Source organism: Delphinus delphis, chromosome 4, assembly GCF_949987515.2.
Source record: "Delphinus delphis chromosome 4, mDelDel1.2, whole genome shotgun sequence".
In the NCBI taxonomy this organism is placed as follows: domain Eukaryota; kingdom Metazoa; phylum Chordata; class Mammalia; order Artiodactyla; family Delphinidae; genus Delphinus; species Delphinus delphis.
The window spans coordinates 71482787-71498562 of NC_082686.1; the positions used below are offsets into that span (position 1 = coordinate 71482787).

General features: G+C 52.3%; 1 protein-coding gene across 1 annotated transcript in view; it reads right to left on the bottom strand.

Moving 5' to 3' along the window:
* Positions 1-15776, bottom strand: part of MUC4 (mucin 4, cell surface associated) — a 58435-nt gene that overhangs the window by 6719 nt on the left and 35940 nt on the right. Inside the window, 15 exon segments of the mRNA XM_060010140.1 lie at positions 1333-1514; positions 3079-3216; positions 4320-4553; positions 4952-5053; positions 5640-5807; positions 6265-6355; positions 7099-7307; positions 7654-7773; positions 8529-8654; positions 8838-9017; positions 10755-10843; positions 12293-12423; positions 13541-13696; positions 14446-14610; positions 15489-15622. Of these exon segments, the coding sequence (XP_059866123.1) occupies positions 1333-1514; positions 3079-3216; positions 4320-4553; positions 4952-5053; positions 5640-5807; positions 6265-6355; positions 7099-7307; positions 7654-7773; positions 8529-8654; positions 8838-9017; positions 10755-10843; positions 12293-12423; positions 13541-13696; positions 14446-14610; positions 15489-15622 (2225 nt within the window).

Genomic DNA, 15776 nt, shown 5'->3' on the forward strand with positions numbered 1-15776 from the left:
TTTTCCTGAGCCCTCTGCCTGGCCTCTGCTCCGGGATCCCAGCCTCTTCCCTCTTACAGCAAATCTCCTTGCCTGAAACCCTTCCTAGACAGGGGCTATATAAATAAATATTCTACTATCCCTGGAAAACTGGATCTTACGTAAGCTGCAGTTTCCTGCTCTCTCTTCCCTTGCTGACTCCCAGCCAAGAAGGAGGCTCGTTGCTGAGCACAGTGAGAGCTCGCAACAACCAGAACAAGGGCACAGGGAGGGGAACCGTCCAGATCCTCATCAAGTTCCTCATCTCTCTTTTCTATCTCGCCTACTGAGATGACGCTGGAAAGCTCCCCGAAATGGAACCCTTTAACACTGGATATCTTGGGATATCTAAAATAATATATTGATTTTAATCCCTTTTCCCCCTACTCTGTATTTTTTTCCTTTTCTGCCTCCTGGACTCCTCCACCTCTCTCCCTTTCAAGTAGGAATTCTCTGCTCATGCTTCAGGAGAAGGGTGTGTGTGTGTGTGTGTGTGTGTGTGTGTGTGTGTGTAAGAGGTGAAGGAGGTAGTGGGGTATTGCCAGCCGAACACTTTCCTTTCTGACTTCCCCCAAAAAGTTAAAAAAAAAGCAGATGGGGCCAGATTCATGGACTTAGGCCAAGTATCTTGGCTAGAAACTTGAATGGAGAAGGATTTTCTTCAAACTGCAAAAGAGATGTTTCTTTTAGTTGGAGGAAGAGAGTAAAAGGGGAAAAAAAAAGGTTTTGGGGGGACCAAGATCAGAGGGATCTGTACTTCTCTTCCCAACACCATGAAGATGAAGCCCCAGAGAAATGGCTATGCAGTGCTTCTAGGCAGATGGGACCCTAAGCCACAAGGTTTCCTGTGTCTGAGCAACGCACAGAAGCCACAGAACACTCCCCTGTGTCTGAAGGGAGGGTGCCTGGAGCTGTGATCCGTGTAGACTCAGGCCCAGGGACCACATGGGCACCTTCCTACCCGCATCTTACTGTCTTACTTCACTGTCTTACTCCAGAACCGTGGAGCTGGCAACCACTGGGCAACTCTAAGAAAGATTGAGGTGGAAGTTTCCTGCCAGCCTGGCTAAATGGGAGCTGGGAGATAAAAATTCAGTTGAGCTATAAGCAGGAAAGAAAGTTCCATTTCTTACACTTGTAAGTTTGTGGCCCGAGATTGTTGTCTGCTCTACTCACCTACCACAGCTCCACCCGCCTCCCATCACACCCATTAGCACAGAGGAGCTGAAGGACGACATCCTTTCAGTTCCCACTTCCTTTCCCTCAACTTGGAACCCCCCCCCTACCCCACCGCCAACCCTCTTCGCCACTCACCTCCAGGGAGGAATCACCCACCCAGCTGGTCTGGTTGTATAAACACTGGCTCTCTGCCTCGCACGCACAGACCACTGTCCTTGGCTTGAGTACAGACGACAAGTTGTCCTTGGCACTTCTTGCTAGAATCTCCAGAGTAAGTGGTCCCAGCAACTTTGGTGTCCATAGCAATGTCCCATTCTCTGCCCCAGGGAAGACGAGACTGTTGAGAGCTGGAGGCCTCAACTGCTCTGCTCTCCGCCACCCCAAGAGCTGATGCTGGACATCCCCCCCCCGCCCGCCAGAACACCCCTCCGATTTTTTCCGGCATTTCCTTGAGCAAGGCTGCTTTCCTGGAGTAATCCTGACCACGCTCCGAGCTGGAGGCGGCACAGCCCAACTCAGCGATTGTAGGGTGGAACCTCACAGAGGGGGAGGCAGCTGCTCCCCCTGAAGAGACCCCAAAAGGCAACGCTGCCTAGACCTGCACCAGGATGGGACATCCAGGGGGGATGGAGGACGAAGGCCAGCATCCTCCCAACGCTTCCCCAGGCTACACTGCAGGCCAAACTGACTTCAGCTTCATGGCATCCTCATCCCTCGCCCTGATTTCTCACCTGCTGCTCTCATTGCCTGGACTTTTGACCAGCCACCTTCAGACACCAGACTACAGTGAAACACTGCTACCTATCAATAGACTCTTCTGATCCAACCTGTCTTATGTTTTTCAAGAAAATAGGAACGTCTCCTTAAAACAGTAGATTGAGAAGAGCTGATAGGAGGGAACAAACGAGCATAACTTCCAGGCCAACACTCTTCAGGATAGGAGCCCCATGGAGGAGAAAATCTCCTGATACTATTCATTTGGCACCTGAGGGGATGCTATATGGAGCGACAGGGTACAGCCAAAGCAGTCCCTTCTTATGCACAGAGAAAGAAAATGAGTCAGAGAGGTGCTCAGAGCTCAGAATAAGGTCCCTAAGGGCTTTGGTTTTAGCAAAGAACAGTCACCAGCTTAATTAGTGCTGGCAACAGAAGGCAAGCTACATCCTGTGGGCTTTGACTCTTTTTTTTTTTTTTTTTTTGCCGTGCCTCGTGGTTTGTGGGATCTTAGTTCCCAAACCGGGGATTGAGCCCGGGCCCACGGCAGCGAAAGTGCTGAGTCTTAAGGACTGGACTGCCAGGGAATTCCCTGGGCTTTGACTCTTGACCCAGATCATGGTTACAGGCCTGAAACCAGGTCTTCACACCATTACTGGGAGGGAAAGATGGAGCTTTGCTTGGTCCCAGCGCAGAAAAGCAGATAAAGAGAGGCAAAGTGAAGTAAACATGGTTGACAAACATAAAAATAGTGAGAAAGGTACCAAATGAAGTTATTTGCTTTTCTTTAAATCTCGTTCCATATGATATCCTTCTTTTAATAGATATGAAAATGTTTGAAATTAGTATTTGTTAATTGTTATGTTTATTCTAATAATCTGTTGATTGCATAAGGATGATTGCGTATTATAAGACTGAGATGAAATGATCTTTGAATCAGTTGTACATGCCCAGAGGCAGTCTAGCTAGCCAGCCAAATCTCCGTAAGCCCATCACTACTATTCACCAGGGGCACCTATTTGAATTACAGGGATTATTCCCAAGCAATGTTGGTCCTGGATATTCCAATGGAAAAGTGACATGAAATTGCACAGGGTATAATAATGCAAAATTACCCAAAGCTTGACTGTGACCTCATCTGCTACAGCCGCAGCCAAGGATTCTTACCAAAGAGCTTGAAGTCAGTGTAGTTGTTTCTGAGAGTGAATGTGACGTCCTTAGTGCTGCTGGTGTAATTAGCCACCTTGGCCTGTCCCATGTAGGCTTCCATCACATCAGGACCCTCAATAGACGGGGGGTACTGATCTGAGACACAAAGAAGGAATGCGAGATGTGAGGCAAGATACTCTCTTGCCTTCTGGGCCTCCTGTTTCTTCAGTCCTCTCTCTTGTGTGAGGCATTGCCCGGGCTGTGACCTACCTCCAGAAGCAGGAATTATTCTGTGTACCTGCTCTCAGACACATGCAGAGAAGGTTGTGGTTGTATTGCCCACACACCCAAATCTTTCTTCTCTCTTTTATCTTCTCCTCAAACAGGATTCAAGTTCTTTCCTGATCAGAATGCTATTCTGGGCATGGTATGAAGTGAATCAGAGGTCAGCATTGCTCAGACCGTTGTGGAGTTTTACCTTTGGAAGAGGGCTGTAAACCATGAGGGTAACATCTGATGGGCTTTGCATTTGTCAGGAAATGGAGAGGGAGTAAAACCTTTGCACTGGTCTCTGTGTTTTGGAGCCCTGCTATTTCCATACAATTGTTTATTCATTCATTCATTCAGTCAGTCATAACAAATATTTACTAAGCATCTACTCTATGGCTGGAACTGTTCTAGGTAGTAAGGATGCAGCCATGAACAAATAATAAAAAAGATACCTATGAAAATTAGAAAATATGTTAGATAGTTATAGATACTAAGAGAAAAAATAAAGCAGGGAAGGCAAATAGGAAGTGGGGGTGAATGTGAAATTTTAGGCAGGCTAGCCAAGAAAGGCACTGCTGAGAAGGTGACATTTGAATAGAGATTGGAAGGAGGTGAGGGACGAGCCTGTGGCTCTCTGGGGGAAGGGCATTCCAGGCAAAGAGAAGAGCACGTGCAGTGTCTTGGAGTCGGGTGTGAGCCTGGCATGTGTGAAGAACACAAAGAAGCCAGTGGGGCTGGAGTGGAATGAGTGAGGTGGGAAGTCCTAGGAGAAGAGTTTGGAGAGGCAAAGGGGCCAGACTGGATAAGGCTGTGAAGGTTATCATAAGGACAGGGCTGGGGGATCGTGGGACGGTTTGAGCAGAGGAATAACATGAGCAAAAGAGTCTGTTAAGTTTTAAAATGTGTAGCTTAAAGGAGTGTCATGGAAGGGGGTCACCTCGTCTGCCCCCTAACTCTGCACATGCCTCCCTGGGCCCCACACCACTTACTCAGGGTGGTGTTCATCAGCTGGTATCTTCTAGAGAGCATCTCAGTGGACAGTCCAAGGCTTTTGTTTCCTGTGGCCAGGGCATCGTAGATGCAGTGGGTATCTCCATTACACTGGGAGGTCAAATTTTCATTCAAAGATTTGTTTCCCGACAGTTGTGAAAAGAAGACAGGGGTGAAGTTGGACGGCAAAGGGTCGTCCCTCTTGCCAAAAAGGCTTGTTCCGTTGATTTCCCCTAAAACACACAAGGTGCGATGGTGGTGGCACCAGGGTGGGACTCCAGCTATATTTCTGCTGTGTCTACCCCTTACCCTTACTTTATATGGTTTGGGTGGGGGAGGGGTATGTGGAAGGACAGAGCGACTTCCAGCTTCTGAGTCTGGAAGTCCCCGCTCTCGTGAGTGAGGGCCACCCAACTTCCTTGTCCTCTCTTCCAGGTAGAGAGACGCAGGTGGGACGGAAGTGGAGGGGACAAATCTGAGGTGGCACCAGCATCCTCAGGTCTCTTCCTTCCTACTCCCCTCTCATAGAGGACAGAGGTCTGGTCCCCACAGGCCTGAGGGAGACAGTGCGGCAGTTTCCTTCATCCTGGCCCTACCCCATCTGCCTGGGGACCCTGAGGCTCAGACTCACAGGTCATTCCATAGTGAAAAAGCATCTCCTCGGGGCTCCCTGGGGGAAGGGTGGAGCCATTGGGCATCCTGAAGTCGTCATCTGGGTTGCCGTTCCAGAAGCCTGAGGGACAGAGCAGGGGTCAGCCACCCTGGGACTGTGGCCCTCCCTTCCCTGGGGAACATCCAACAGGTCACATGGAGATGTGGGGAGTAGGGGGCCTGCGAAGCCTCTTTCAGTGGCATCTGTTGTCGGTTCAGTCCTCCAGGAGGCCAGGAGAGGACTATAGCCTCAGAGCCTGCCCCTCTGCTTCAGGGAAGAAGGAAGTGAAGGAGGAAGTGGGGAAGGAAGGGAGGGAATGTGGGGGATGGGGGAGGGTGGGAAGGTGGGAAGCCAGAGGGAGGGAGGGAGGGGAAGGGTGGCTGCTGGCCCCATGCTCCCCAGAGCCCATCCTCGATGCCCCCTGCCCCCCCCCCCTCGCTGCCCTGGACCCAGAGCTTCAGGAGGACAGGAAGTGAGCCTCAGAGGCAGCTGAAGAGCTACCTCCCTCCTCCTTCCCTGCTGCTCTGTACCCTCAGGCTCTGTTCCAAGGAGGCTGAGAAAGGAAACTCCACCTGTGATGTCCACAGGCCCACTGGAGCTGGAGCTGCTTACGGGCTGGGGGGGTCTGAGCTCCCACGACAGAGGCAGGCTCCTGCCTGTTCCTTACCCATGAGGCCCTCTGTGTGGTTCTGATACTCCTCCGGGAGGCTGCAGGACGCGTGGAGGATGTTGGACATAGCGATCACTGAGATGGTCACTGCCCCATCAAAGTTGGCTGATACCGTGGAGCCATTGCGGGTCATTACAACTCCAGAGGTGTTGAACATCTCCTGGCCTGGAATGTTGGGAGACAAATGAGGAAAAAGCCAGCGTTGGAGCCCTGGAGGCCCAAGACTTGGCAGTAGTGAGGTTTCAAGATGCAGCGAGGAGACTAAGAGCAGCTGGGAGATGCCCTGCAGGGTCCTACTCCAGTGGCCCCAAACCACACTCACAGGACACCTTCACGGCCCACCCCACACCCTTCTCCCTGGGGACTGAGGACGGGCTGTCGTAGAGAGGCTGTCATGGCCTCAGGGGAAGGAGAGAAGTGAGGAGGGAAAGTTTAAGGCCCAGCTCTGGTGAAGAACTGCTCAGGCACAGCTGCTGGAGGGACAGCAGGGGTGGTGACCACGCTGCTCTTCCCCGACGCCACTGCCTCTCCGCCCCAGCTCCCTTCTCCCTGGTGCTGGGCACCCTGCTGATCCTGACCCAGGGTAGCAGGAGAGGGCAGCTGACGGCTGTCCCCAGCCTACCTTTTGCACCTTCACGGTTAGTGTCAAATGTTACAGTCTGGTTGTTGAGCCGAACGTGGATTGTGTCACTGGGCGCAAGGAGCCATTGAACCTGGAAGGGAATTGGCAGAGGCCTAAGACCGACCTGCAGGTGGGCCCAGAAACTGAGGAAGGAGGCTGCGCAGAGCTCAGAGCCTGGGGCTTGGATGAAGGTGAAGGTGATGGGGAGTGTGACCATGAGGTGATGCTAGTTACCATGTGTGAGGCGCTTGGCATGGGCCAGGCTCTGAGCGAGGCACGTTTCATAGATTAGCTTTTAAATCTCACTGCGGCCCTGTGAGGTAGGTAATATTATCATCCCCATTTTACTCTAAGGAAAAAGAGGCACTGGAAGTTAAGTTGTTCCTTCAGTCTCACAGCCAGGACCCTAATCCCGTGTCTCCAGGGTTGACTCTTTTTTAAATTATTTATTTATTTTTATTGAAGTATAGTTGATTTACAATATCATGTTAGTTTCAGGTGTACAGCACAGCAATTCAGACATATATGTATATGAAGAATATATATATATATAATTCTTCAGATTCTCTTCTCTTATAGGTTATTACAAAATATTCGGTATAGTTCCCTGGGCTATATAGTAGGTCCTTGTTGGTGATTTATTTTATATACAGTAGTGTGTATGTGTGTTAATCCCAAACTCCTAATCTGAACCACTGCACTGACAGGATGCGTCCTCCCTCCCTCCTGCTCCCTTCCCTTCTTCCTTCTCTTTCTCCTCCGGGGCCTCAGTCTCCACCTGAAAGTCCCTGAGCTAAAGGCTCCCTGCGAGGGGAGGACCCCGGCCCTACTCACTGTGATGGGGTCCAGGCTGCTGGAGCTGTATTCAGCGGCGAAGGCAATGAAGTTGGTGGCCTGGGCCGAGCCGGTCTGGGCAGTGCGGCCCTGCAGCAGGAAGGAGGAGTTTCTATCCTGGGTCCGGACCAGCAGGAAGTCTCCCAGCCCATTGAAGGTGTAATTGGCACCATCCAACGTGGTGATGTGGGGGTCCCCAAACATCCAGGCTGGAACAAATGAGGTACTAGGTTGGCAGGGCAGACCAGGGAAAGACCTGGGAGGCTTCAGCCTGGAGAGGTGCTCATGGAGCATTTAACCCTCCCCGAAAGCCCTCTTGTGCTTGTGTGCCCACTCATGTCCTCTCATTACCTCCCCACCTACCACACCTCTCCCTCCGCAGGGCCGTGTGTGAAGTCCCTCCTCTGCCACACTCCGCACACACCTCCACCTTCCCTTGTGGTCACAGCGCTGCCCCAGGAAGCTTCTGCCGCCCTGGTCCAGACCCCGAGAGGCTACCCCTCCCCAGATCTTCCACTTCAGCCCTGCCCCAGGGCTGGGCTCCGGCAGCCTCACCTGGCCTCGGGGGCTGGTACCCAGCGCAGCTGACGTGGGGCCTCCTGAGCTGGTACAGGGCGCAGAAGGAGGGCTTATCGTTGAAACGGCAACACCAATTCTGCGGCTCCAGTTCTTGGTCTGTGGGGAAGAGCAGTGGGTTGGGGGAGATGAGGGACCTGCAGGACCCAGCTGGGAGGTTTGGGCAGGATGATGTGGGCGGCAAGGGCATGGTTGGCAAATCAGGCCCACATGAGTTCAGATCCCACCCTGCTTAATGACCTTAGGCCATTGACCAGTTACTATGTCCCTTGTGGGCTTGTCAGAGCCACGTGGAGCAAAGCCTATGGTGGGCAGGCACAGGGTCCTTCCTTTCTTGGAGTGAGGGGCGCTGAGTCCCACCGCTTTCCAAGCGCTGGGAGTGGGAGGCTGTGGCTGGTCGTCTGGGGACTAAGGAGGCTGCTGAGATTGCAGGGAGGAGGTGGGGAGCACGTGCTTACCCTGGGCCCCCAACCCTGTCCTCTCTAGCTCCTTTGGAAGGTCTCTACGGGAAACGACCCCATGTCTTCCCCCAGACAGCCTGCTAATCTGGGTCAGACCAGGCCCCTCCCCTTCCCTAGAAAGATGTCCCTACTCTGGGCTGGGTTATGGGCCAAGTGGAGATGGGGCAAGAGGAACTCAGTCAGAAATCCCTAGGATGCCAGCTGGAAGGGATGTCGGAAACTTCCTAATCTTACAAGATCAGGAAATTGAGGGGAAGCAGCTGGGAGGAAATGGGGAAAAGAGGCTTCATTCTGTGGGTCCCACTGCTGACGTGGAGCCCAAGCTGGTCTCTGACAGTGAAGAACAGAAAGCTCCAGAAAAGGCGGGGTTGAGTTTTCCGTGGACACACTTACCAAACTGCCAAGGACTCTGCACTCTCCAGCCTTGGAGAAGCTCTCCCCAGGGTCCGTAGCTGCAGCACACGCCCCCTCTCCAGGAGGAGAAGCTGCACAGCTGCCTGCTGCCAAGGCCCGACCAGGCTGCAACAAGCCCAGACACACTCAGGCCCAGGATGCCCGTGGTGGTGGCGGCAGTGGGGTCGGGGTGCTTCCAGGGAGGAACTGAGGGTGCCCCGGAAGGGAAAGGTCAGGCATGGCCAGAGGGAGGGGGTGGGCTTGTGGGGGACACTGAAGGTGCCTCGAGAGGTAGGAAGGAGGCGTCACCTATGTTGATGGGCTGGAATCTCAAGTCCCATAGTCCCTGCCTCCAGGAACACGGGCAGGAGATCTGGTTCCAGCCCCAGCTGGGCCACTGAGACTCTCTCTTCAACCACTGCAGGCACTGGAGACGGTAGTTGCGCTTTTCTTCCTTGTGTAGCTTGTAGATTTGCAGCCCTCGGAAGCCTGGGGGAGCAGAGGAAGAAGGGGTTATCCTAGGGCCTGGGGCCACAAGCTCTGATTTAGCTTTAGGGACAAGCAAAACTCATAAATGCACCCTCTGTATGTCACTCTCCCAACTCTGGACAGCTCTTCCAGGGATGAACCCAACTGAGGCTGGCAGGGATTCCTCCCCAAAGGCCCCTTTGATGTGACGGTCAAAATCCCAAAGCTTGGATCTTAGGGTGAAACCCTGGGACAAGTGCTGGGCAGGGAGAGCTCACCTATACCCAACTCAGAGCCAAACCCTGGCCCTGAGCTTCACTCCACCCCATTCTCTACCCTCATGTCTGCTACTCTAAGCTCCAATACTTGCCAATCCCCCCAAACCAGTTTCTCCTCATGCACCCTATATCTCAGTGAGTGATGCCACCAGCCACCAGCTACATGCTCAGACACTTGCACAGACATGCCAGTGGCCAAAGCAGCCAGGATGGAGGCTGAGGCTCAGAGGTCAGCTGGGGAGCCACAGGGAGGGTGGCACATGAAGCAGACGCTTGCTCCGACAATACGAGGCTGAGGAAGCTTCCTCTGTGCCCAGATGCCATCCTTGGACACGAGAAGTAACTGGGAGAAGAAATCCTGAAGGGGGTTTGAACTTCAAATAGACCTTTAATTAACTGTAAGTTACTTACCACCCACCCCAGCTGCATGAGAGAGAAATGGGGCTCCAGAGTACAAAAAAATGCAATAGGACGTAATGTATTAGGTTTTGATCCTGTTCCCACACAAAAGAAGAAATTATCAAGATGACTACAGCTTGATAAGGTTTTGAAAAGGATAATCATAGTTTATGATTAGCTTCGTGTATCTTCTCCACAATGGCCTGGTATCGAGGGAAACACACCAGATACTCTCCCCCAAAACACACACACACGCTATCACATTGCGCCCCCTACATCACAAGCAGATGCATCTGGATAGAAGGGACTTAATCTGACAGGATAGCTTTCTCCACAAGATGGCACTCATGATTTGACTCAGCTTCTGTTTACCAGAATTTCTTGCCACAGAACAAATGGAACTGGATTTATGCTTCACAGTTTACGTGGCTAATTTCTAATGCTAAAATATCTTTTGTTCTATCACATTTTGGAAACTGTAATTTCTTTCCCTTTGGGGCCACCAGACAGTACAAGTCATGGAGGAGGCCCATGGGACCTAAAGTACTGGCCTTCTTACCAAAGAGCTCTCTGAGACCAACATAGTTGGTCTTTATTTTTTTCATACTTGTGGCTCTCAGCACTGTGTCCAGCACACAGCAGGTACTCAATAAATGATGACTGAATGGATGTTAGATCCCCTGGAACTCCTTTTTGGTAGATCCATTAAGGGATCTCATCTGGGTTCTCTCTCCAGCTCTAGGACAGGACACTTGGAGAATTTTCCTAACTGCTCATTCATGTCCCCACCTCCTGCTGTACCCCGTCCTCACTTTCAGGATCTGGGCCCCCTCTCATTGCCCTCCTGGGTTTGGCTCATTCCAGGGAGAAGACTCTGTACTGCATGAGGGTGCAGGAGGTACGCTGCTCCCTGGGCAGTGCCAAGTCTGGATTCCACCTGTGGGAGGTCAGATTGTGCTGGAAACACCCTTTGGGATGGTGGAGATACAAGGGAGCTGCCCCTCTAGGACTGTCATGGCACACGGAGTGCGAGACAGAAGAGGACTTGAATCCCTCCAGTGTGATAAGGTGGCACTTTTACCTGAGTTGGAATCCAGGAATTGGTCTGGACGATACTTCTTCCACACTGGCTGGAATGTCAATGGGCTATTTTTGAAATACCCATCTCCACTGCAGGCAAAGGAAAGAATCTCTGGCCTCTGTCACACACAGAGTCTTTCCCCTCAGTCGGCAAGTTACTCATTCATCTGGCCGGTCAGTCAGCCCACTCGGTCCAGCCGGTCATTAGTTATCAGCTGGTCAGTCAGCTATTCAGTCAGAATCACTGACTCCCAGCGCTAAGCAGGGGAGGGAAGGAGGCGGATGGGGCAGGGGTAGGAGGCCCTAATTTATTCCACATCAGATGGAGAACTGCAGGAAACTGGTCCTGAGACAGGGGTGTGAAAGAAACAGCTCAGGCCTCCTTCCTGTTAGTTTCCCTTCAACTAGGGGTTGGAGAGGGGGCGCTGTAGGGGACGGCTGGTTGTGAGGGTTAAGAGCAGTCTCTGAGTTAGGAGGACCTGGGCAATGGGTGCTCCGCCCCTCCCCACACATCCCGGGCCGGTGTTTAAGCGCCGCTGCAGGAAGGAGGAAACCCTGGAGCGGAACCCTCAGCCTCTCTGGGTGCACGCCTCAGAGCAGCGACTCCGGATCCTTTCTCCCCTTTGACACAGGACAAATGAGGCACCTGGGCATGACACCTTCCATGGGTGCACTCAGAATGGTGTGAAATTCCTAGCTAGGTTGGATAATTCCGCTACTTTCTCCTCCAGGGCACATCAAAAAGCAAGTGAAAGCAATGTAATTATAGGGGCGATCCTGAACACACTCTCGGAGAAAAACCCTTGCAGCAATTACCAGTAACAAATTACATGTGACCTTCACAACTGATTGCACACACACCATGGCTCGGAGCTGTTGTGTCAGAGAATGAGCCATCTCCACACTTGGGAACCCACGCCCGCATCCACGCGCCATCCACCTCTCTGCTCTCCATCTTTGCCACTGACCCCACACAAGCTGTTGGTGCCCCTGGGCGAGAGGTTAATTCTCAGCCCATCAGAAGTCAGGAAGGCAGATTTCAGCATTATATTTTGGATTCAACTTCCTGCTTTGCCACTTCCCAGCTCTGTGACTTTGGGCAATGACTTGTCTATTTGTACCTCAGTTTCCTTACCTGCAGAATGGGTAGTAAATGGTATCTCCTTCATGAGGTTGCTGTGATAGTCAAATGAAATAATGCCTATTAAGTACTTGGTGTAATAAATGTTGGCTGTTATTGTGATGATATTTGAGAAGTCAAGAGAGGTCAGCTAATGTCAGTGGAAATCCTAGAAGTGAAAGCTCTGGGAATTATTATCACTGTGCACGGGGATTGGGGTAGGAAAGAGAATGGCAGGGTGAATAGGGATCTTTTAATCTGAAACAGCAAGAAATGGGAACTGGAGTCTGTGAGTCAGAAGCATTGGCAAGGAGGAATCCTGCCTTGTCCTGGGGGGGATGGAGTGTGTGTGCAGCGCAAGCCCTGCTCTGCAGGGCTCCAATTATCTGCTAAGGGCTGACAGCCCCTCCCTGTCCTACCTGGAGAAGCCCATCAGGACAGGGTTGCCTGGGCGCTGGGTCACATCCCACTGCATACCGCCGCTTTGGTAGAGAAACATGGCGTAGGATCTGCTCCCGTCTGTGGAAAGGATGGCCTGGTAGGTGTTGGTCTGGGGGTTGGTAGGAGAGAGACATAGGGATGCCTGTGAGAGATCTGGGATGTCCCACCACCCATCCCGCCCCCCACCCCCACCACATCCACGTCACCTTTTCCTGGCCTACCCAGAGCAAAGGCATGGGCTTAAAATATAAACAAGTTTGGAATTATGCACAGATTTCACCCTAACTGTCAAAGCACCCGCCATGGTGGATTCGCCTTCTTTGTGACTTCTTTCCAAGGAGGGAAAGTAAAGGACTCTGGGTTAGAATCCAGTTAGAAGAGGGTCTGTATGAGAAAGCTTCAGCAACCTGAGAGGTTAGCCAAGACACTCGAGAGCTGGGAGAGGCCTGAGGAACTTCCTCTGGGATATTTAAGGATATTGTCCCAATGTCCCCTCATCCTAAATAGTGTGGAGGACCACGCAGGTGAGACTGGAGGTTCTCTGAAGGTAGGTGTCAAGCACTGGGCTTGTACAAAGGAGGTAAGCAATGAACTTGTTGAGCCAATGAAGAAATGAGTGACTTTTTAGACCAGACACAAGGAATAACTTTGTGACTGTCCGAGCGGTGAGGCCCCAGAGAGAAGATTAAGAAGAGCCTGTGGTGTGCCCCCTTCCACTGGATGCATTTCGGTTGAGAGCCAGAGTCCGGAGTCAGAAAAACCTCAGTTCCAGGCCTGGCTTTGTCATTTCCTAGCTGGGTGACCATGAGCAAGTTGTTTAACCTCTCTAGCCATCATCTCCCTCATCTCTAATATGTGAATAATAATATTAGGTTGAGCCATATAAAATTGCCAATAGGCAGCCACTTTTGACTAACAGAAATTTCATGTCCCATGTTTCAACTCCTGATACCCAGTGCTCTGGGCTGGTGTGATGTCATGTAAGCGAAGCCCTGAGGCACACCTGGCACGTGGTAAGTGCTCAGGAAACAGGGTGGGTTGGGGGGGGGGGTTGGAGGTGGAGGGATGGGGGATGGGGAGGCGGGGAGGTGGGCCCGGAGGGGAGTGCTATAATCAGCCATCTGTCCTTGAGTCAGAGAGGAGTTTAGAAGAGTGGGCCCTGCCTAGGATTCTAGGATGTCTGACTTCCAGATGGTTCACAGGGAAGTGCCCATTGGTCCACTCACCCCGATGGTCCCCCAGGCAGGATAGGCGGGGACGTGGACCCACGTGACCTTTAGCGTCCACCTGGCTTTGTAGTTCCAGGTGTTTGTTAACCTTTTAATCCAAGACTCCACCTCCTTCACTAGCAGGTTGTATTCATCATAGAGAGTCTCGTATTCCTAGAAAAAGAAGGCGGATACGGACAAGGAAATGAGGGTCCCAGCTCAGTACTCCTGAGGGACCCCCCACTTTCTGCTCACTTTAGCCCACCTGTGTCTCCCATCCTTCCCCCTCCCAGGCCTACATTTTCACAGTTAGTGCCTGTGACCTTAAGATAGATCCAAATTCGGGCCACAGGGACACCTGGGGTGTATGGAGTGGAGAGTCGAGGCCCAGAAACCCAAGTCTTCTGGACTTGAACTTGTGCATCTCTTAGCATAAGCTGGCTCTGACTGTGCAACCACCTGCGCCCGTCTGTACCTCCCTATGTCCGGCTGAAGGCTCCTTGAAGACAGGCATGCATTTCTTCACCTTTGGACCTTCTACAGTGCCTTGTCCGTGGCAGGGGCACGATCCACATTGGCCTACGGTAGCTTTCATTGTGCTGGTACCTCCCACTGATTGGAGTCATAAACCCCACCCAGGAGCACACGCAGGGTCCCTGCTTGATTCAGCCTCGTTAGGATGGACCCCTACAACCTCATTCTAAAATCAAACCATGGATCGCTGCACCGCATCTCTGTCACCTGCAGTCTTCCTGTGGTTGTGTCCTAGTCTGCTTCCTTCCCACCCTCATATTTAAGCTTCAATCCCTGCCCACACTGAGCCCGGGCTCTGACAGCTGGAGCACTTTCAAGGTCCTCCACACAGCCCTTTGTCTCTCCTTGGCCGCTGCAGGACCCTGAGTGCTGAGCTCTGAAAGGCCCACCTGGTAAAATATGGTTCCCCGGCTGCTGGAGAAATCAGCATCGTCCCAGAATGGAGCCACCAGGGCCACAGGATCCCAGGCTGTAAAGCCTCTAGGGGGAGGGTTGGGGTAGGAGAAAATCTGGTACTCTGACTCCGGAAAAATGATTTGGCCATTATCTGTGAACTGAGCACAAAGGTTCTTCTGGTTAGCATTCAGGGAGGGAACATCCCAGCCTTGGGTCAGCTCCTGGGATGCATGAGGGTAGAACTTCAGAGATTTCAACAACCTCTGGAAGGTCTCATCCATCTCCCTGCCTGCCGGGAGAGGCCCTGTACATAGTTCTCCCACAAATACTCTTCATCCTTAGGCCATTCCTCACGTCCTAAGTCCTTCCTAAGGTGGTAGGTTTTGTCCTGCTTCAGTGGCAGACCCATCTACAGACCAGCCCATCATCATAGAGCAGACGTCTCTGGGTAAATCCCCTTAGCCCCACCCCGGAAGCTTGTGCTATATCCGTTAGAGCTAAAAGAATTGATACCCTCACCCCATCGCTGTGTCACACTTTCACAGTGTGTCCTGACTCAGCCCCCTCACTGAGGGCCACGACTGCCATTCAGCTCTCCTCCGGGAGACATGAAGTATCAATACTTGGACCAGGGAACCAGGAAATAATTATAGAAAATGTGAACAGCATCAAAGAGTCAATTTTCCCAAGCAGAGCATCCTACTCAATAAAAGGGCCCGTGAAAACAGTGGAGAGCTTACTGGGCCCCGGCACCTCTCTACTGAGGTGACAACCCTTCTGTCCACCTGGGTGGGGAGGCCTTGCCTAGCTCCCTGTCTTCTTCAGCTGGTGCCCTACCATTAAAGATGGTGCATGCAAACTGAGCTAGCGGCAGGGACACAGTAGGTGCCTGACCAACGTTGCTTCCATTCTCCTGCTCGGTCATGGTCATGGTTGGTCATGGTCACAGGGATGTCTCTGAGGCTTAGAGGGAGAAGCAAGGCCTGCGGAATGCAGGTCATGGGTCCTGCCCTTTGGGCTGCTGTCGGGGACTCACATAGAGGGAATCCCGGAGAGAGGAGCCGAGGGGGAAGCCAATCTGGGGTTTGAAGAGTGGCGAGGTGAAGTCCACAGTCCTCTTGACAAACTCCTGGTCTCCAGCACACAGCCCATAGGGGAAGAGGGAAACGCCTGGGCCGGTACAAAGAGGAGCAGGAAGTTCTCATGGGCCCTGATGTCATCAGGGCTGGTAGGGGCCCCCAAGAGTGTCCCCAAGCTGCTCCTCCGCCCTTGCCCCCCATTCCCCTAAGTGGGAGCCATCAAGGACTCCTCTCTCCACTTGCAT